The sequence below is a fragment of the Lepisma saccharinum genome, chromosome 21, assembly GCF_977018435.1.
Source record: "Lepisma saccharinum chromosome 21, izLepSacc3.1, whole genome shotgun sequence".
Taxonomy (NCBI): domain Eukaryota; kingdom Metazoa; phylum Arthropoda; class Insecta; order Zygentoma; family Lepismatidae; genus Lepisma; species Lepisma saccharinum.
In genome coordinates, this window is record NC_139249.1 from 34378432 (window position 1) to 34402010 (window position 23579).

Below are 23579 nucleotides of genomic sequence, written 5' to 3' on the forward strand. Positions count from 1 at the left end.
CTTTACAATTCCTGTCCAAGTGGCGTGCCCAAGGGGGTTGGTAAGGGTTATGCCTCCTTCCTTTGACCCTGTATTAAGAAAAAAGAACATCAAAGGCAGTAAAATATAGCGGAATTAAGGACTGACTACTACAGAGCATTCCCTGGCATTCGCTACGAGACTCGGCGGCAAGCGGCTCGGCATCAGCGCTTGTCTTTCCCGGGGAACGCGTCCGCGACAGTCGCACGCTTCAGTCTGTTTTTTTTTCGCTCTCCCTGCCTTCGCTCTCTTTCCCTTTCTGTTGACGTTGCAGACTGACGGCAGCATAATCCTCCCTCGGACGTTGTGTTGTGTCGTGTCCGTGTGTTGAAGATTGTGGCTTAATGTGGTATCACAAAAGTTTACATTACAACAAAGGATTTATCTTGTCGAGTGTTACTTCGGAAAGAGGAAGTGTGGAGAAGTGCGACGACGTTTTGCAACGAAATTTCCTAGTGTTCCCGTTCCACATAGGACCACTATATTAAACCTCGTAAAAAAGTTTAGAGTAACAGGGTCAGTTCTGAATAAAAGTGGAAAGAAAAACGCACGTGTACTTACTGAGGAAAAACTCGATGAGATAGGACAAAGGTTAGAACAGTCTCCTCGGAAATCTATCTGCCGCCTCTCGCAAGAAACGGGTGTTTCAAAAGCCTCTAGGTCCCCCGATTTGTCAGCCTGCGATTTTTATTTATGGGGAAATCTAAAAAATAAAGTATACAAAGACAATCCGCACACCATCCGTGAGCTAAAAGAGAGTATTGTACGAGAATTACAGTAGACGAACTTGCACGTGTAAATGCCAATTTCCTTCGGAGATATCAGGAATGTGTTGCAGCAAAGGGAATCATTTTCAACACGTTCTGTAGTCAGGGTTAGTTACACAATATAGCAACTGTAATTTTAATAGCCGACTCTACCGATTGTCTCAGACCCCTTCCGCCGGGAAAGACAAGCCCTGACGCCGGGCCGCTTGCCGCAGAGTCTCGTAGCGAATGTCAGGGAATGCTCTGTATAAAAAAGTATACGTAACCCACCCTTCGAAAATCCTGGGCACGCCACGGTGTGCCCCCTTCGAAGAAAATCCTGCTTACCCTATTGGCTACAATACATGTATTAGTCACATTGCCTGAATAGGTTGCCATTTTCCAAGCTAATGCGGGTGTAAGTCGACCACCTTCTCTGAACTCAAACGTCAACTTCTATTCCTCATGGTACACCTTCGACTGCACTTTTTTCAGGCTGACGAGGCTTTGACGCCTCTACCCACAGCCAGGACGACCCCTGCTGGACTTGTGTTGCACCGTGCATGCGTTTGTGATTGTGTCTTCATCCATATCATTTTAAAGCCATTCATACCCGTCGTGATTAGACAAAAGGCAATGTACAATAAGCGAGGTGATAATCCTTATCATCCAAGCTCAATTAAGTATAGTAAAGTGACAGACACACACACAATAAATTTTGCATCACTTTGTAAAAATATATAACAGTACGTTCTACCTTCTTTTCGTACAGCCACATACCTCTCTTGTTCGGTTTTGAAGCCCTGGTCCACAAGATGAGCTGCACTCGCTCCAAGTGGTCCACTCGCTGAGGAGGCAGTCGGTGGGGCAGGGGACCATGCATGGCTCTTCCTCAAGACCAGCTCCTGAACATAAGCTGCAAAAAGATAGAATTCCTCCTGTATCACATTTATCGTAGTCGTGACAGCGGATAAGCACATGGATATATAGACCAATAAAAGCTGTGACCATTGAATTATACTACAGAGAGACACCGTGAATATTAATACATGTATCGGCCTCCCAGATGTCGTGGTCCTCAAAACCTTCAACAGTGAGCTACAGACCTTCTATCCGTCGCTTATGAGAAAGTTCTGGTTCCAGCAAGATGGAGCAAGCTCTCACACCTCAAACCTGTCCCGAAATTGGCTGAAAGAGAACTTTGGAGGCCGTGTTATCAGTCTCAAGACTGATTTTGAGTGGCCTCCTCATAGCCCAGACCTTAACTCCCCCCAGATTTCTTCCTTTTGGGTTATAACAAGGTCCGAGTGTACGCAGGGAGACCCAGGACCGTCTCTGAACTCAAGGAAACCATCAGGGAGGAGATATGAGTCATTACGCGATCTGTTTGTAAGGACGTCTTGAACAAATTTGTGCTGCGACTCAAGAAATGCACGGAGCTACATGGAGGTAATCTCGAAAACGTGCTCTAGAATGAAGAAGAAAAGGCCACAGACTTTCATGTTTTAATTTGATGTTCTATACACGATAAACTAGTTATAACTGAAGTTGCATTTAATTCCGATAAAAAATGAAGACATGAAGCCTATCGAAAGATAGTGCCCGTTTTTTTGGATCATACTGTACTATCTGTGGTAAATTTCTAAAATGTTTCACGGACTTACGAATCATGATGTATAAAAACTTGTCAATACAGGATACCTATATAGAGTGTAACCTTATGAAGTTAACTTAACCCTTACCTCGGTTCCACCATGTTTCCATCTTTATCGTAGCATCCTTTCCTCCTATACCGACGACCCACTCCACACATGTTCGCCGTCCGCCTGCCGTTGGCCGTGAAGTCTGTGGTTGCAGGCTCTTCCAGGATACAATTCGACCAATCCCCTTCCGCTTTCGGCACGTACATACCGCACGGACAGGTCTTCATCTCCACGAGGGGGAATTCTCCGGCATTGTTGCACTCCACCCTGGACACTGAGAGGCCTGCAACAATGACAATAACAATAAGAAAAATATGAATTTAATTCTGTGCACTAGAACCTCACATTTAAGCAAGGATGTTATATTGCGATAGTGAGAATTGGTATTATACAGATATTAAAAGTAAATAACGGTTTGACATCTTTTATTTTAGCTGCCCCCTGAAAATTGCACACTGCCATAATGGCACATAGGGGGATGCATTGATATCTTCTACATACGAGGTGTGGTTTAAAAAAACGGGTTGATGTTGCTGCCGACAAACGGCAAGCGCGTCAAGGTCAAACGGTGCATGAGTGTATAACCTGATATCCTGCCTATCGACTGTGTGATTGCCCAGGGTGCGCGGCGCTCAGTTCCGCTGCAGCTTGTGGACGAAGTGACCCGTACTCCGTCGGAAAAATGTTAAGTGTGAAAGTGGAACAGCGTATCAATGTAAAGTGTCTTATGAAACTCGGAAAATCCGCCGCAGAAACTTATGGTTTGTTGAAGGAAGTGTACGGGGATGAGTGTTTATCACGTACGCAAGTGTTTGAGTGGTTTCAAAGGTTTAAAGATGGACGAGAAGTGATCGCGGACGACTCGCGTCCTCGACGACCTTGCACGTTTAAAACGGAATCAAGCATTGGAAATGTCGGTGAATTGATCGTCGATTGAGTATTCGAGCTATTGCTTAATTCACAGGAATTTACAAAGAAAGTGTTCGTCAGATTATACACGAAAATTTCAACATAAACAACGACGACGACCTGATTTGAGGGAAAAGCAAGTCATGGATTCTTCATCAGGGCAATGCTCCTCCCCACGCGGCATTGTCAGTCAAGGCTTTTTTGGCCAAGCATGGGATCCCAGAGTTAGACCATCCACCATATTCGCCAGATCTGGCTCCGTACGACTTCTTTTTATTCTCAAAGGTCAAATCAGCACTGAAGGGAACCAGATTTACGACCGTAGAATCTGTGAAAGGAAAAGCGACGGAGGTCATGGACATGGTTTCAGAAAATAATTTCCAGCAATGGAAGATTCGTATGGAGCGGTGTATCGATAGTGCAGGGAAGTACTTTGAAGGGGATAATGTTTGTATTGTACAAAATAACCAATAAACGATTTTGTAGCAACAGTCAGGTTTTTTTATAGCCGCACCTCGTATTCTCGATCTCGGCCATTTTGTGCCGATGGCGTGATCGGCATCACGCTCCATCACACTCCAACTGCTTTTACACCCAGAGTTACCACAGGTAGCTATTTATTTGAGGCTGGGTGACCCCAGGGCCTCTTTATGCAGGGACAAAGTCGGAAAATGTCCGACCTTACATCACCCACCCCTGGTGTCTAACTCTGATCTCCCAAGTGGCAGTCAGACAATCTTACATTATACTCTCTAAATTATAACTCGAGATACACATTCATTAACTTGTCATGTTTACAAAGAATAACTGCGATCCAATATACATTAAACAAATTAAAAAGAAAAGTGATGTTCAAATTCGGTATATTTTCCTCAGCATCATTAAAAGAAATACTTGTCTTATTTCATCCTGTGAGGAAGGTGCTATATCATGCCACCAGATGGCATCGAAAATTCCATAACATATATTTTACTTTTACCAATATTTTAGGTGCCAACAACACGAGTTGGAACAACTTATAATTTTACACAGTCACATCTTGTTATCACGACACAGTGAGGAACGTATTCATACAAAGTAAATACATGTTGTGAATTTTTCTACGATGACCTCTTTATACACACTATAGTAAGTTGCTGAGAAGAGTTTTGCTTCGGTGTGGTATTATGTCATTATTCTTGTTTTTGCAGGTTATCGAAGGCGCAATTTAAGAATTGCTATACTTTCGTTATTTACAGCATCAATGCTGGTGACACGTAGTAACAATTATTATTATTTTCACTGTGAAAAACACGCGAGGAAATTTGTTATTAATGAAATGAAGAATATAGAGTTGTCTATCTTCCCAACAGATCTTCGGGTGAGATGGACCAGCGTTAGGGTCATGCTCCTAGAGATGCATCCTGACTTTTTTAGTGGTAAATCAGGATTTCGAGCTAAGAAAGATGTCAGTCAATCAAAGACTCTCAGAATGTCACCAAGCCCCCTCCCCTGAGGAAAGAAATACTAGTATATATACGTACACAGGGTTATAGAGAAATAGCACACTAATCACCAACAAGAACTTCTGCCCGAGGCAATTTAAGCGTCTATTCTACTCCTTGCAGTTTCGCCACCGGCAATACGTCGACTTTGATGCACATAGCTCAGTGCTTTGGATCCATACTTGTGTATAAGGTTGACTTACAACCAGGGTTCGCAAGGAAATTTACTGGCTAAGTTTTTTACATGAATTACGCGAAATTTACTTCGCGTAGAAAACAAGTTTCTTATCCAGATGTAAAAAACTAATTTTCTTATGTAAATTAGTAACATAAAAATACTTTAATTATATTACATTTAAAACTTTAATTTTCTTACATATTTCAGCACAAAATCATTATTTTCTGAAGATTGTTTACACAGCAACCTCTCGCCCTCACCCACACTAACAGATTTTTAAAAATAGAACTTTTCTTTAACATATTTTTGAACATTGAGAAAAACTGTTGCACTAGTACTTTTATATAGGTAAATCAAAAACTAAAGGCAATTTTGTGTTTTCGCAAGAATAAACGAAGACTGGGTGTGTCTGATGTCACCATGTGTATACTAGGAGTGACATGGAAGTAGGAGTATCCATTACTGCCCCATTCAGTCGAGTGTTGCGGAGCAAAAGGGTCACACGTATGGACGCACCACTCCACGAATGCACCATCGAGGAACAGCGCGCCGTAGTGCGCTTTCTGTGGTCGGAGAGAAGCAAACGGGCAGACATCCACCGTCGGCTGTTAGCGCAGTATGAAGGAAGCACCATGACTCAACGAAAGATGTATGAGTGGGTGGTCGTCGGTTCAGGTCAGATGACGAGATCCAGCAGGCGGTGCAGACGTGGCTTCGTGACCAACCAAAAAACTTCTTCAGAAAAGTGATATGTGTAGTTTTTCTTCTTATGTGGAAATAAAGATGTTATGTGAAAATTACCTTCACTTTTTGATTTACCCTAATATATAACATAACAACGATTTACGACAATTTATTTGGATTGGATTTCAAATCTTTAGTAACAGCTTCAAAATCCTTCTTCATGCCACTTGCATAGGCTAATTATGATATGAATGTGAATATGGCGGTTTGTAAAATTCCAATATATGAGCACATACAAATTCGGAAGGAGTTTTTAAAGCCTCTTTTTGTTTTCTACCACTGACAACTGTCATACATACCAATAACCATCGCAAAACACATGTTTTTCTTTTAATTTTTACGTTTGACGTTTTTAACGCGTAATTTACGTATCATGTAGAAAACCTTCTTTTACACGTAATTGTACAACCATGCTTATTACAAATCCTTGCTTTGCTTTGCTTCATGTTGCCCTTATCAGATATTGCCAAGACTGAATTAGCATTGACGATACATTTAAAATTCAAACTAACCAATCAGATTCCGTTGCCGCTTCCTCTTCCCGCTGCACGCGTGGGGACAATTGGACCACGTCGACCACTCGGACACGATGCAGGGGAGGTCGCAGGACACGTGGCACGGCTCCGACATGTGGGGGATTGTCCCGTTCTCCTGGATGCAGAGGCTGGGGTCCACCTTCGTGTGGTGGTTCCTTTGGCACGCAACGGCTGGAAGAAAGGCACAACCATCAACCAGTAATATTGTACAAATATGTTAATATGTCTAATGCACACAAAGTTTAGTTGAATTTTCACATAATCAGTACAATCATCTGCTATGTATTTTTGATTGTACTACTACTACAAATAGGGGAGAAGGTGGTAATATGGAACACTTTTTTGTTTTCCACTGTCATTAGACAAGTTGCTGACTCTGATTATTTTCACGTATTGCAGATGTAAATATACTCTTTGGTATTGGTATTACCAAACGTATATTCAAAACTGTGCCCTCATTTTGGAAATATACAATTTTAAAAGAAAAACCTTGTCAAAATTGAAGGCTTGGAAAATGTGGTGGTAATATGAAATAATGATAAGGTTCAAAATAAAAGCCGATCGACTGATTGATTAGCGAATAAAGTGTACTTTAGGATAATTACATAGCGCTACATGTTTTTCTTCTTAGGACCAATTTGTGTTCGTGGCACTGTGTACCTGAAACAATGGAAACCGGGGTTGTAATATGGAACAGGTATTTCTTACAAATTCAAAGTGTTCCATATTAACACCAGCAGACATTTTCAAAGCACCGTCAAAAAACGTTACCTACATATTTACTTCTCTAGAACGAAATATGTGAACTGGCTGCACGCCCCTACAAGTAATTCTGCAGGCGCCCATGCTTCTTGGTCCCACAAAGTGTAATATCCTTCAACGTGGGTCCCAGACTGAAAAAAGGTTCCAAACCACTAATGTAAAGGTAATACAGTAGCTGCACTTTTTGCACTCATGTGTCTAGTTAGTTGGAAAGTGCAACACTGCGTCGTCTATTTCGTTGCTTTGGTTTCACGTAGTGGATTTGGTGTCTTCGCCGTTTGCAATACTTGCCAACCAATCAAATGAGCAGAACAGACACTTATGAATGGAAAGAGAAATACAAATAACAATAGAGAAAGAGAGAAATACAAATAACAATAGAGAAAGAGAGAAATACAAATAAGGACCAAGAGAGAGGCATACAAATAAGAACAGAGTGAGAGAACTACAAATAGGACACAAGAGAGAGAGGAATACAAATAAGGACAGAAAAAGAGAGAGAAATACAAATAGAAGACAGAGAGAGAGAGAGAGAGACAGAGAGAGGAATACAAATAAGGACGGAAAGAGAGAGAGAGAGAAATGAAAATAGGACAGAGAGAGAAATACAAATAAAGACAAAGACAGAGAGAAAAATACAAATAAGGACAAAGACAGAGAAAAATACAAATAAGGACAGAAAGAGAGAGAGAGAAATACAAATATGACACAGAGATAGAGAGAGGAATACAAATGAAGACAGAAAGAGAGAGAGAAATACATATAGGACACAGAGAGATAGACAGAGAAAGAAATACAAATAATGACAGAAAGTGAGAAAGAGAGAGAGAGAGAGAGAAATACAAGTATGACAGAGAGAGAGAGAGAGAGAGAGACAGAGATACAAATTAGGACTTGTACACCACTAGTCTGGCGAACACAATATCCTTGCATCAGGTTGACACTAGTATGCACTTTCACTACATCTAGTGTCAAAATGTGAAGCGAACTAGACGGTGCTACGATGAACAAATATATTGAAATTATATTTTAATGTGGCAGCAAATCTTCTACAACAGAATTACCTTACTGAATACAAGACACATGACAGATCAAGTAATTACTAATCAGTTCCGAAAACTTATTACGATAGATTTTTGATATTGACCGATATAGAGAGTAATGATAATGAATGACTAATGTACATACATGACATGTAGTTTTGTGAAAAGTACTCTTTAGCATGGGAATTATGTATTATGCAGATAAGTATAATATGCGTGAAAAGAAAAATACAGTTATTTAACTTCCTTGCAAGAGCTTGGAATCATTTCTGTTGAGTAGTGAAGAACCAAAAACTCAGTTTTTGTAACTTGAGTGACATCTTGTGTTCACTGTGGAGTTCATGTACATGACATCTTGTTATAGTAGTCCTAGGGACACATTATGTGTATATTTATATATATAAAGTAAAAATTTATTGACCTTGTCCCCCAAAATTTATCTTCAGTTGGCGCCTCCGATAGTACTGTATTTTAATTAAAAGTGTCGAGTTATTTGTGTCTAATTCCGCCATAATTTCACTCTACGTCCACGTGAAATATTGCTTCATTCTCTGGTTTTACAGCGAATTCTCCTGTTATCATTTTGGGTATGTCACTTAAGTAATACATTCATTCTTCACAGTAATTATATCATACCTCGCGTTCTGTATCCCTGACCGCACTCAACATTCGCTGGCAACTGGCATTCTGACCAGTCTCCGATCCACCAGCTGTGATGCCTGCACCTCGCCGCCGACAGAGGGCAGGGCCGTAGCTCTTCCAGGACGGGACACTCCCGCCCTCCTGTGGACGGCGGCTGAATTACGACGCGGTGTCTTGTTTGAGTCGGAGTTACTTCCCCTCCAGTATCTCTCACTTCGTTGCTCTCGTCTATAAGTAAAGGCAAAAATAAGTAAAGTAACGCAAAGAAATCACGGGTAAATGAGTTTATTTATAAATAAGTACAAAGTTATTCTAAATTAATTACCCGAAAGCAATGTTTATAACAAAATATGTACAACAATGACATTTAATTTAGGCACCCATCATGTTTCAACCTTTCACTAGTGTTCATGTGGTTTCCCTTTGTTACTCTGTAAGAAAATAAAGGCAGTATTTATGAATTTTGATTCCATACATATTCAAACAATATTGCACCTATCAACGTGATATCGCTTCATACCTTTCTCGTACAATTGCTGTATATTTGCCGCGGCGGAACAATTGCTTGACAACTATGTACTGACATCTGATGGACTATATTTAAAGCTTGACAACTATGAGGTGCGAGTTTTCAGTATATTTGAAACATTTGTGACGGTAATTATTGAATGTTACTTTGAGGTAACTAATTTCCAATGGCTTCTCCTCCGTAGCCGTGCGGTCTAAGGCACCATGCTTTGGACGGCGACTGCAGGACGGCATGGGTTCGATCCCGGGTTCAGTCTCGGAAAATTTCGACCTGAATAAACTATTCAAGTGTGTTTAGTTTAGTACCTCTCGCACCTTACCACCAAGCTCGCCTAGAGCAAACACACTTGAATGGCAAACATGACACTCCTACAGATTGGATCAGCATGGCTATTGGAATAGGTATACCTGTCTCTGTGCTGCGGCTGTAGATCTGCGGTGAGTACTTACGCTCGCTCGCGACTGGCGACGACGCGGTCTCGCTCAAAGAGTCCTCTCTGTGTATGACCTCCATGCCCTCAGGACATTTATCCCAATCGAATTTACTAAGTCAGACCTGTAGCCTCTTCCTGGATTTCGCCTGTTTATGCCGCTGATGACCAGGAAGAGCTTCAGTGCTGCCTGACACTGCATTCCTCTGATGTTACTGAATAATTCCTGATTGGAAAACGATGCTTGAATGACTGGGAGTTGACGTTCGTTGTACAGAACGTTACGGTATAATTACAGATACATGTAATATTTGATTTTCTTTGGGGGATGATAAAAGAAAATTTGTTTCTTGCTTTTAGAATCATTAAGACGACCCGAGGTATGTGAAATGAGTGAAACTATAGAATTTGGTACGACTACTTCACTCAAATACTCTCCCAAAACGTATGATTTGCTTAACTTTTTTCTCAGGGGCGAAATGTTACGTGTTCTCATTGTCTCACAATAACTTAACTTCGCGGACGAAACGTTTCGTTTTGTCCTTGTTAGCAGTACCTAATACTAGCCTATACGTAGTTTTATCAAGAAATGTCCAATTCTTGCAGCAATATTTTATTGTGATTTCAAAAGAAAAAGCCAGGAGAGAAGCAAAGACAAAAACAACACTAAACCTGACATAACTAATGTTATCCAAAATTCAAGTGTCAATATTTCTAGTTTCGAAACTCGAATCGCAAAAAAATGTTCGCTATGATACTGTTCGGGAGAAGTGTAAAAAAGTGATTCGCTAGAAGTAGACAGTTTTTCAATGACTTCAATTACTCACCTGATTTCGAACGTTTCGGAAAATTATTCATGAAAGTAGACTGACGCAAGGTAGCCTTTTCCCGTTCTCTCTGCCTTTTCCTATTTTCTGCCCCTGACAGTACTTTCCTTGCTGTACTCATTTTCATTGGATGCGAAAACGGAAAACCAGAAAGAAAAATTCAGGAAGATGCAAACTGTTAAGACTGTACTCTTCTAATGCATGCGATTCACTCACTATACCAGACCACAACTGAGTATCCGAAGGGAAGCAACACTACGAACTATTTTTTTTTAAAAAAATGTTTATCGTGCCGCTTATTGTTGCGGATTATTAAAATGTTCAAAAACGTCCAGTAAACCTTCCGAACAGCCGCCTGCCGCATTCTGCAGTGAACGGAACGAGAAACAATTGAATTCGTAAAAGTGAGAATGGATCTAATAAGGGATTGTTGACGTTGACTGAAGCAGCAAACAAAATGAACGATGTTTTGGCATTTTTTCCTCTTACATATCTCCAAAGTGTTCCAGTCGGAACTTTACAACGTGGAAGTTGCATAGCAACAAATATGCGCATGAACAAGAACAAGTTTACCCCAAAGGATGCATTCAGTAAATAAAATCCGGGTATACGTTCTGCCTTCATGTCGCCCGGGCGTCCGTGAAACAGGGGGTACGGCCGTACCATCGAATCCCCCCCACCCCCTGGAACCGCCGGTGTAACTGAGGAACACTTAGTCGGGGTTTTCTCGCAATCTTTTTAAAATAAAGCGTTCATCACGTTTATTCAACCGTCTTTCTTTTGGTTTTCTCGGCACATTCTGTGTTGAACCTTCCTCTCTAAATTTGTTTACTATGTATTGAACTGTGGAGTATGATTTATTGACTGTTTGTCCATTTTTTCTTAACGAATAACCTCTAAGTGTCTAGAGATCCTTCAGATCGGAACTAAGTTCCTTTGCCTTGCCCATTTCGAACACGCTGATAGACGATAGGCCTACAACAATACCTACGCCAGCATTCCGCTTGACGGGGAGCGCGCCTGCATGTTCAAACTTGTTACGAAGTTGCAAACTGCACGAAATCGCCCGAATAGCGGTGGCGCTGTATGCGAGGAAGATTCGAACTCTTGCCTGTACGAATAACAATGTTGCATGAAACAGCGTGTTTTTATCTTTTCACACAAATTATATGCTCTGTTTATACACTTTGAACATACATTTTTATTGACATTTGTTGGTGAAACCTTCATTAACATTAATTTCCAGGTACATATGAAAATTATTATATTTACTAGGAGATATGACATATTTTCCTCGGAAATTCTGTGTACGAATAACAATGTTACGTACTGTATTTTTCTCTCATAGATGGCAGAACAAAACCATTACTTTTTAGTTGATTATAAAAGTTATGTAAAGCTATAAAACTGATAATTATATTAGCGCAGTTTATACACGGTAATTGATCTTAAAAGGTTATTAAAACAAACAGCATGTTACTCATGTAGTAAAAATTAGTCACAGTTTAATTTCAACTCTTAAAAGTAAACAATAAACCACGAATTTATAAGAGAAGTACTGAGCCACAGTGTTTATTAATAATTTTCTGGGTATTTTTTTGGTTTGGTTTGAGTTGGTGTTTTAAAACCCTTAACAGGAAGAATGATTTTTTTATTACATAATTGGAAGTATGTGTCTGACAGACACGGAACGCCGAAACTTTGGTTTCCTTGGCAAAGTATTATATAGATGTATCCTTATAATCTAATATTATAAAATTTATTTCAAAATACATACACAACGCAAGTGCTTAAGAAAAAATAACTATTATTGAGAAAAACTTTTCTCTTTTTATGAAAATGAAATTTTCACACACTTGAAATGAAATTCACTTTTTTGTGAACAAAAGTTTTCTTGAAAGTACTGAGCAAGTTTGAAAATTACGTGCTTCTGTCAACCAAACACATCACGCACACTTACTTTCCTGGAACATTCGAGACATACTGGTTTGTCACATTTGACGCACTTATATGCTGTGATTCTATTCTTCTGATAAGGACAAAGGCTACATTTCCTTTTGCGTTCCATTTTGTCACTTTTTGCTAAATGTTGCTCGTCTTCATTGTACGGTGTTTTCTTCAACAGAACCTCCTCGATTGATTTTTTCAGCTTACTCCTCAAATTATGAACCTTCAACCTCCTTTCAAGATGAGGTCTCATGAGGTTCATGGCTAGTTCTTTCATAAATCTGTATCTGGAAATACTTGGGCTCTTTTTAAAACATAAGTACAGAATGCAGCTATTTACTGTACTTATATTTACTAACGTGAAAAATATTGCTAAAGGCCACCGCCGACATCTTCTATTAGAAGAATAATTGGCACACTTTTGATCCAGCGTATCCACACCCCCTTTAGTGCTATTATAAGACGCAATAATTTCTGGTTTCCCTGTCTCTTTATCCAATTCTTTCGAGTGATGCATACTGGATACTAAAATTACAGCTTTCTTTTTTTGGGGGGACAAATGACAATAGCCTGACGTTTTCTTTAAAGCCATAAAGACAAGACTCAACTTCTCTGTTACGAGAAGGCAAGAATTCCTGGGGGATTTCTGGTTTATTTTTTCTAACAGTTCCCACATATGTCAGTCCTCGGTTTTCAAGTTCTTTCACTAGTTCTAAAGAGGAAAACCAGTTGTCAGCAGTTACTTTTCGGTTACTGTTCACTATCGGTTGCACTAATCGAAGAACTGATAGTGTTGGAATACTAAGCTTGTTCTCCTCATTGCTTAGTCCTACTCCATCAGATCCTTTACCACAATAAATGTAGGCATTGTAGAAATACGACATGCGGGCATCTGCTAGACAAAGAATTTTAATACCATATTTAGCTGGTTTCTTGGGCATGTAAACCTTGAAGCTGCATTTACCACGAAATGGTACAAGCATTTCATCGATGCAAACATATTCTCCTAAAGAAAATAATTTTTGGCAATTATGCGTGAATTTCGAGAAGATGTCTGAAATGGTTGCAACTTTGTTGGTCTCCTTCCGTGTTTCTCTCGTTTCAGGGTCGTCAAATCGGAGGCACAGTAACAAAATTTGGAAACGCTTCACTGACATAGCTGATCTAAATAATATCCAAATTGATGTAAGCATAAAAAGATCTAAAATTGCCTTTATTTCACGCTTATCAGTTGGTCTGTAATTGCTCTTTTGATGCTCTTGGACTTTAATTCTTGTTTTCTCTAATTTTACATTTGTCCACAACACAATATGATCAATAATGTCGTCATCAAAAATTAGAGACCAAATATCTTCCATTTGAGGATTTTCACCTAAATTTCTAACAATCTTTGTCAAGCCTGGAATTCATCGTATTATATTTTGACGAGGAACACGTCTAGTCTTTGTTGGTTCTTTAGATTCCCAAGAATATCCTTTCTTACCTTGAAAGAAAGCCGGAACGTCTTTCTCTTTATTTGTCCTGCAACTTACAGACGGAATACTAGCTTCGAAATTACGACAATCTTCATCATCAGTGGAAGAACCATATGTCTCAGGAATGAACGTGGGGTCCACATCGGAATCATCATCAGAAAATAGATCTTCCATCTCCTCTTCTAGCCCGTCTTCTTCTTCCACTTCTTCCCACATTTTTAAAACCTTGGCTCAAAAATTGGGTTCACCCACTTTCGCTACATCGCTTAGTTTCCTTTTCCTAGATGCAGAAGGTCCTTCCTCCATTATAACTAAGTTCTAATCATCAACATCAATAATACTTGTGTGCAAGAAAACTACACTACTGGAAGTGTGTCCACGGGACACGCAAAAAAAAAAACTTACGTTATTGGAAGTTTGTGCCTCTCAGACACGGTAGGTTATAAAAAAGCTCTTATCAGGTAACACACAAGCGCGACCAGTAGTGTAAAAGTATATAGGATAAGGACAACAAATGAGGAGCCTATTTGATTAACAGACCCGATTTGGCTACACTTAAAACTATGTCAAGATGCCCATATGGGTCAATTGCCCTAAGTGTACTATGCTGTCAATCCCAAGAATCCTGAATCCTAGTGTACAAATGAAGAACCCTCAATAGATTAATTTGGCTACACTTAAAATTATCTCAAGTTGTCCATATGATCTTATTGCTTACAGTGTGCTACTCTGTCAAAATCCCAAGAATCCCGAATTCTAGTGTACAAATGAAGAAGCCTCAACAGACTGATTTGGCCATGTGTGCAAAAGCTGAATCTGTGAGATTGTTGTCCATAAGCTTGTCAAAAATATGCCCCTCTTGATATTGTTTTGGCCACACTTAAAACTAAGCCAAAAATGCTCATAAGAGCTGTTGCTTACACAGTAGTATAATGTAATATATGCTTAAATACTTGTTGCTGTTATGTTAATATGTTACCTGGAATATGCTCAATATTTTAATTGGACCCAAGGCCCAACTTGCATATCTAGTACAAAGACAATGTAATATGCAGAGGTTTTCTAGAATTGCTCTGTGACTCTCTCATTTCTTACATCATAAACATATGATTTTTCACCTATAAGAATAACACTACATATGGTGTCATCAGGGAGTGTATCATGGAATTCACAGATAATTTTAATGTTTGTCCTGTAATTAACCACAACTTGTTTCCTTTTTGAGGTGTTGATGACAAACATGGGTCTCTGTGTTTGAATTCATCTGGTGTGTAATACATGTCAGTATTGCCAGTAGTGACCCTTTTTGTATGCTGTAAATGCTTCATATAATTTAAGGAAATCATCCTTGGACATGTTTAAATTATAATTTTCTCTAGGAAACACCTCATTTCTGCCATTTTTAAGATATGTGTTTTTGATGTTGCAGTTATCAAATTTACTTGAATTTTTTTCTTGGTTATTGTGTCTTCCAGTCTGAAACAGTACCACCACAAAATCTGGCATGTCATATTGTATACTGGAGAATGAATTTGTAGCATCAAACTCATAATAGCTACCAGTGGCAGGCTTCTGCACACATTGATATGTATAAAATTGTAAAGGCACCTGTGGATTTTTTAGGATATCTGCTTTGTATTTAAGAGCATAACTGGCCTCATATTCAACAACCGGGATTCTTAGCTCCATAGTCTGAATAAAGCATTTGCCTTCATCAGGTAGGGTATTAGGCAGAGCTTCCCCTGTAGAGTTTAATGAACTGTACCTCATCAAAGCATTATTATCATTGGCAGCTCTTCTAAATGTAATTCTTAAACCACCCTTCCACATAATATCTTTGTAATCTGAGAAGAATCCTGGCAACAGGCGCATGGGGAACAGCACAGTGTGGCTCTTAGATATTATTTTATCACCAGCCTCAAATCCACCTATTTTGTAGTAAGAAGCCTCGGTCTTGGATAATTTTAGTGTGGCCAAAGCTGTAGAGGTAATACCAGGGTAATCTACTCTGTTTATAACAACACCATGTTTTCTGATCTCAATTTCAGAGAACAGATGTGGCACAAAATTGTCTACCAATCTTATATTTGAGTTAGCAGGATAATCTGTACCATCGAGCTTTACAACATCAAATTTGATGTATAGATCTGCTCTGTGGGGGTGTATAAAGCCATCTCCTACATCAAGATCAACCTCAATCTCTGTGTTGGGTTGATTTAAATTTGCAAATGTCCTCCTGTTTGGGGGGAATGATTGTAGCTCATAACTCTCAATATTTTCCATTTTTTTGTATGTATTTTTATTTAAATATTAATTTTTATGATAGCAGTTGTTGTGGCTCCAGCAAAATCAACTAATTCTTCTTTTTCATTAGTGACCATCAACTCAATGTAGTCTATTCTATTATGGCACACAGGAAAATATAATGTTGGTGATGGAGTGTAGATGATCGGTTCCATAAATTCAGAGTTAGGTTTAAATGTTGCAATGATCCCAGTTTGTTTGTGAGTGCCTATGCCATCTGATTTGGTGATCATACCCTCGGCCACATTACAGTGAATATTCAGAGTCTCTATGGCTAAGAATTTAGGTATATTAATAGCAGTCTGTTTAATGGCTGGTTCAAGTTTTGTGTTGTTCTCAAAGCCTAACAGCTCTCCTATAGTACCCAGATCCACTGTTTCTGTAGCAGACACAATCTCTACTCTGTGAGTGACAGAATTTTGAGTTAACACTATACCTCTGGGTAACTGAGCATTTAGAGTAGATAGATTATATTGCCCTGGAGTGATAACAATTTTTTGATCAGCAACTGCAATCTTGTTGTTGTAGTGTGTAATATTGGGGATCAAGCACATGCCATAAAATGCTCTGAGAGCTATTGTTTTGGGATACACTATATCATCATGTAATCTAAGTTTCAATATTGAATTTTGGCTGGTGAGATGGAATACTCCCATGATGCTTCAGATACCACAAGGCTTTTTGAAAATCTTCAATTAATGGTTTATTTATTTGAGACAGATATCTAAGAACAGATAAACACAGATGTCCACAATTAACATCTTTGAAATTTTGAATACGGGCATTCTTGTAATAAAGATTAGTTGATTTTAGATATTTTACTAAATTTTTGATGCCCAGTGGCTTGATTAAAGCTTCAATATCTTGGTTTGTAAGCGGCTCTTGTTTCTTTAAACATATTCATGACTTTCTTAAGACCTTTGCCTTGTTTTTCCATGGCCAGATTATGGCGCTTCAATTCATCTAATTCTGCCTTATTCTTTTTGGCATCTATTACTGTTTTTGCTATAGCAGCTGATCCCCCAGCCAAGCTCCCCACAGCCCCCAAAATAGCTGGGATACTAAATATAAATCCACCTATATGTGATTTTTTTCTAGATTGCTGTAATTTTTTTAATTGAGGGGTACTAAGTAATAATTTCATACCATGGCCCTTGGCAAGACAAGAATTTTTTTCTTGCGCTGCTTTTTGGTTAAAAGACTATCAATAGTTTTAAGAGATTTAAGACCTGCATAAGGTATCTGATACATAACACCCTTGGCCTTCATCCTAGGTTTATTATATACATATTCTGGGTTTACATAGCTTAATTAAGTGGCTTAAATTTATTTAATTTATCACAACCCCCACCCGAGTTTTTGTTTGGTGTTCATAGCTATGGTGGTCCCCAATGCTGCTATTCTTTCACTTAAAGAAGCATCTTTGCTTACAAATCTACCAAATGCAACCTCTTCTAATTTCTTGTCTGCAACATGTCGCCTATCAAGATCAGAATGTGTGTTGTATGCTATGTCATGGTCTCTACAAGCAGCATCTAGAGGATTAACACCAGGGTCACCTCTGTTTAGACTATGATCTAGTTTTGTGCCTGGACCACAATACTGATAGCCTGGTATGTGTAGTTCAAATGGCAGCTTGTTTATGATGTCATTAACCAGCCCCCGACCCTCAGAGATATTCCAAAATTTAGGTGGTGGAGTATTAATAATTTTTATAAGATATCCAATCCCCTTAGTGTCATTCACTATAAAATTAGACAATTTTGTGCTTATCATGTCCATAATTCCAACCTTTTCATTGAAAAAATGGTGGTTGCCAGCATTTTCCTCCCCAGCTATCACCTGCAACCTATCTACAAGTTTCCTGACATCATCAACCCAGACAAATTCTTTAGGCAGGGTGTTGTATTGTTTGATTCCACTACCAGTCTTGATCTGTGACCATATGGGCTTGATTTAGTTGTTGTATTTTGCTCCACTGCTAGACTTGACTCTCTTTTGTGTGGGATCATTGTTCTGGTATAGAGCATCTGATTTTATTAATATTTCTTTGTAATGCTCATAATCTTGATCTGTATCGTTGCCAGGCCTTTTCCTGGTCATCAGTTCCCACAATCCAGGTGTGCCAGGATACTTAACAAAAGCACCCCTTTCTCCAAGATGAGATTCTGAATATACTATCAGATCATCTCCCATAAATGTTACTCTGAAATTGCCAATTCTATGTATGATGCTACCATCAACCTCTGTGTCAGCATATAAACCAAACACCTCATCTTTGTTGTCTTTAGGTGTGCTTAAATATTTTTGAGCAAGAAGACCCAATTCAATAGGATCCTGAGTAGCTTCAATTCTTCGAGGAGGAATAGGACTAGGTGTATGAATACTAGAAAGTGGGGTGATTGGATAATCTAATATGTTCCTAGCAGCTACAGGTACAAGCTCTGTGATCAAATTTTGATTTTGCTCTGTAACAGTTTTGATATTTTTACCTAATTCACTAATAGCATCAATAATAGGCTGTTCTGTTTGCTTGTGTTGTTAATAGATTCCTCGGTTCTCTGATTTCCATCCCTTAAATCTTTTTACAAGATAATCTCTTAATTTAAGATCATCAATGATTGGCCTTTTCATGGTTATTTATATATGTTTCAATGTCTAGAAAATTGTTGATTTTATTTCTGTATTTGCCACTATTGGGTTTCCTTGTCATATCAATTGTGACAAACCCATAACTGTCCTGGTTCCAGCACCTACTGCAAAACTTGGAAAAATCATTGTAGCTCAAGTCCCCACTTACATATTCATCATGTATGTGTTTGAGGTTGGTATGATCTTGATGAAACACACATATAAAATTGCTGTTGTCTCGGATCAGCTGCTTCGGTATTTTAGAAAAAGTCTGTGCCAGGTAGAAGCAATCTATATTTTTGTGTCGGCCCTGTGTAAAAAAATTTCTAACCTTGTTTTGATTATCCAGTATAATGTCATCAAACACAACAACAGAGTTAACAAGACAATCATGGAGTGGCTTAACATCTGATTCAAAAGTGGCTATATCCAGTCCATTATATAGCTTCATCAGCTGCTGATATTTTAATTGTTCCAAGCTCTTAGAGAAAACATACAAGTGCCTGTTTTTCCAGTCTAACCAGTTGGGTGCCAATAAAAAATTATCAATCATTAGTGTAGTTTTACCACAAGCCGATGGCCCAACAATAAGACATCTAATATTATCAGGCAGCAGCTTTCCATTTCTCTTAATCTGCTGTTCAGGCTCTGGCAGTCTCTTTATAACATCCCAGGTGTTCATAGTATCACTTTGTCTGCCTCGATCCAGCTGTGTTCTGGAAGTCCTAGCCATTTGACAAGTATCTTGTTGCCTTTTCTGCGGATGATTTTCTCTATCAGATATGTGTCAGGCTGTTTAGTTTTGCTGAGTTCTTCTTCATAGAACCTGCCTTTGAGAATTTCTCCTCGGTGGTCTTTTATTATATATGTGTATCGGGTCCCCACTGTAAATAATTCAGTGCTCCAGTTTCTGGTAAAGCCTCTTTTGAATATGTGCTTATATTTGCTGATTCTTACTTGATCACCTACCTTGTATTTGGCTTTTCTTGTTGTTGGCTGGTATCTAGGATAATAAACAGTACTGATCAATTTTTGCTCATCAGATGAAGTTACCTCAGAGTGTTTCATGTTGATTGTGGAATGGACCGAGTTGTTATATCTATCTAAAAGTTCTTTTAGGATACTGAGCCATTTATAATTACCTTGAAGGGTAAATTGTTTATACATATGATTTTTTAGGGTTTTTGTTGAATCTTTCTACAATAGAGGTCTTGAGATCACTGTAACTCGAGTAATGTTGTATTGACTGGCTTTTAATAAATTGTTGGAACACAGAATTATAGAATTCTTTGCCATTATCTGTTTGTAGATAGCGCGGTGATCTTCCACTCTGATTGATGATTGTCCTGAAGGCTTCTGTAACACATGCTCCAGTCTTGGATTTGAGTGGCACAGCCCAGGCATATTTTGAAAATGTGTCTATGACAGTGAGTAAATACTTGTAGCCCTTGTTGATCTTGTCTAAGTTTTTCAGCTGTCCACTTGCCATCTCAACCAAGTTACACTGCCATAAATCATCTATGCCTTTTGTAACCACTGGCAGTCTCTTATAATTATGTCTGACTTGTCTGTGTAATTCATCAACAATAATTTGTCTAGACATAGTATGTAAACAAGAATATTGCAACTATGGGATGTTCAGCAGCTGATACTACAGGATTTTCTAAATACAGTTTGTCCCCTATTTGTATATTAAATTCCAAAGAACCATCATCTTCAGCATAAGATGTTTCTAATGTATTGGGGTCTGTAAAATCCTCTAACTCTACACTGGTGACCTTTGGTTTGTTGTCAGCGTTGGTTATTGATAAGGTAGGGTAATGGTGAGCCTGTGGTTATAGCCAATATTTGATCTTGATTGGTCTGAGTGTGCCCCCAACAAAAAACTGGTAATAAAATTGTGCAGGGGACAGTATATATATTTTGCCACCTGGTGTAAATGGTGAATCATATTCTTTGTTGGGGATACTGTACAATTCAAGAATTATTGTATGCTTAGGATTCTCGATTAGGCCAGTTATTTCTTTTTCTGCTGTAAGCAATCTGTTTGTTACAGATTCAAGATGCTCATTGATAGTCCTAACAATCTCATCGTGCCCTGGTTTAATTCTTATGTCCACAGCAAGTTTCTTGTATTGTTGCACAATTTCTTGAAGCTGCGTGGCAAAAACAGACAGAGCATTTGCTTGGTTGGATTCCATGGTTCCTATCTGTTGCTTGATGTTGGCTACAATTTGCTGTAGATTTTCAACAACAGCTAATTTTGAATTTTGAGCAGTAAGATCATGGACTTGTCTTCTGATATCCTCAAACAAAGCATGCAGTTCATTAATATGTTGATTATTTGGTAGAGTGGCCACTGTCTGAGTAAGCTGTTTGATCTCTGTCTGGATATTCTTGATATCTTCTGATTTCAAGATGCGATTCACAGCTCTCTTAATATTTTTAAGTTCCTGTGATGTAGGCAGATTTGATACAGTATTCTGCAAAGATTCCAGTGCCAATTTCACCTCATTTAACTCAGAAGCATCAGCCACACTACGCATAGCATCTTGAAGCAGAGCTATGTCTGCCTGAGAAGGTGTTGATTGTTGTAAAATTTCAAGCTTTGTTTGGATATCATCGATCAAGTGATGAAAATGAGATAGCTCAGATTCAGTGTTGAGGTTTTCAAGTTTGGTGATTTGTTGCTGGACACTGACAAGGGTATCTACAATACCAGGCAGGCGAGATTCTAGAGTTTCTTGTACATTTGTCAGATCACTTTGCACTGCTGCTATGGTACCCTCAAGATGGGTTATGGTACTCTGAATTTTTCCAAAATCTTCATATGTTTCAAGTTGCTGCTTGATGTTGGCAACACTACGAGTTATAGCACTCAGAGCATCAGAAGATGGCAGGTTGTTCATAAAATTCTCAAGTGTCTCAACTTTTTCTTTAACCTCGGCTATGGCATTGTTCAGAGGGTCCAGATTAGGTATCTCCAGTGATTGAATCTGTTCCTTTAGAGTGGAAATTACTAGATCAAAATCTTCTTTTGACTTTATGCTTTTGACAATTGTTTGGAGCTGTGCCTGGACATTATTAATCTGTCCAGTGACGTGCACTGAGGAGTAGCTAGTCTAGCAGAGATAGATCAATCAATCTCACATCTCGAATTATATTCAAATCACAATATTTATTGTCTTGTTAAAGCCACCACAGCTCATATGCAACACTTTTTTTTCCACGCTCTTCTCGTCCATCGGTGTTCTCCGCGGGCAAAGCTGGCTGGATACCCTAGCTCGCTCTTCTTCCGCCAGACCAGTTTCCAGGTAGAAACGGCCTGCCCAAGGAAAAGGAAGATTTCTCTCTACCTCTCTTGTCCCCTCGCGCTCCTCTGCAATGGTTGAAAGCCCAGGCTTTCAGGTCGCCCAGTCTATCTCCTATAGGACAGATAGGGGATTGGTTTCTCATAGATTTTTTGCAAATCCTCTAAAGAACTCAGGGCAAAATTTTCTGCAGTACTTATGTTCTCTATATTTACACAACCTTTTACACGTTGTACAATATGTATGTATAATATGGGATGTAGTTTTATTATTTATGAAATGAGAACGTGTTATGTGCAGTCAATATTGTTATGCTGTCTTTCTTTTTTTTTCAAATATGGAACATATAATGATTAAATTACAAATGTGTGCTCAGGCTCTCTGTCACTCTCGTTTTAGTAGTTTTTTATTTAAATATACTAATCTTGGCCTCTAACAGTCATAAATACGGATGTATTTATTTGGGCAAGAGAACGCGCTTTCATATTGTTGTTGGTTTGGTTTATTTTACTTCGCTTTTCTGCCACATTTGGTTATCGCGAAAATGAGGATGAGTGATGATATGATGAAATTGATGAAGGGACCTCATATGAACAATCCAGGCCAGGATTCGAACCCGTGATGAGTGCGCATTCTTGTCCTATGTGTTGCAGTGAATAATGAAATAATTTGAAATGAAAAATGTATCTCAGAACTCAAAAAGTCAAATGAATATCAATGAAGAAACTACAAAAAAGTGTGTTGTGTTTTCTTACCTATTTTGTTTCTGTGCACAAAGTGCACTTAAAACACCAAATCAACCAACCGTGGGGAAGTTGTTATCACAGCGCGCTACGACACCAGGAGTTCCGGGTTCGAACCCAGACCTGGGCATTAATTTTATCGTATCATCTTCGCAATTAAGCAAATGTGACAAAAAAAGCGACGCTAAGGAACAAAAATGAAATAAAACTATTGATTGATTGTATGATTTGGTTTATTTTACTTTGTTTTTTCGCCACTTTTGGTACGATAAAATTGATAAAGGGACACACACAAAGAATATCCATGGCCAAGCCGAGATTCGAACCCAGGATCTCTGGCTTAGAGTAAAATCAAATCTTTTTTATTTTCGAATGTGGGTGGGGGTTACGTGCACTTTTTTTAGGAATACTGGGCCCTAAAGGGAAAAGGGGTGTGACCCACACCAACACCCCCCCCCTTGAGCACGCCACTGACTGCTACCCCAAGTGTAGACGTCACCGCACGTCACTGAATCTGTTCTTCCAATTGTTGTTTCAATTGCTCAGAGTTGGTAGCCTGAGTCTTAAATTTGGCTTGAAGAGCTGCTACAGCTTCCTCTAAACTTTGAAAATTATCT

The 23579-nt window shown here is 38.9% G+C and overlaps 1 protein-coding gene across 1 annotated transcript in view; it reads right to left on the reverse strand.

The window, feature by feature from the left end:
* Positions 1–23579, reverse strand: part of LOC146003883 (thrombospondin type-1 domain-containing protein 7B-like) — a 559677-nt gene that overhangs the window by 268677 nt on the left and 267421 nt on the right. Inside the window, exons 13-16 of the mRNA XM_083142348.1 lie at positions 8760–8993; positions 6295–6489; positions 2507–2750; positions 1545–1680 (exon numbers count right to left, since the gene is read on the reverse strand). Of these exons, the coding sequence (XP_082998474.1) occupies positions 1545–1680; positions 2507–2750; positions 6295–6489; positions 8760–8993 (809 nt within the window). The remainder of the gene's footprint in view (positions 1–1544; positions 1681–2506; positions 2751–6294; positions 6490–8759; positions 8994–23579) is intronic.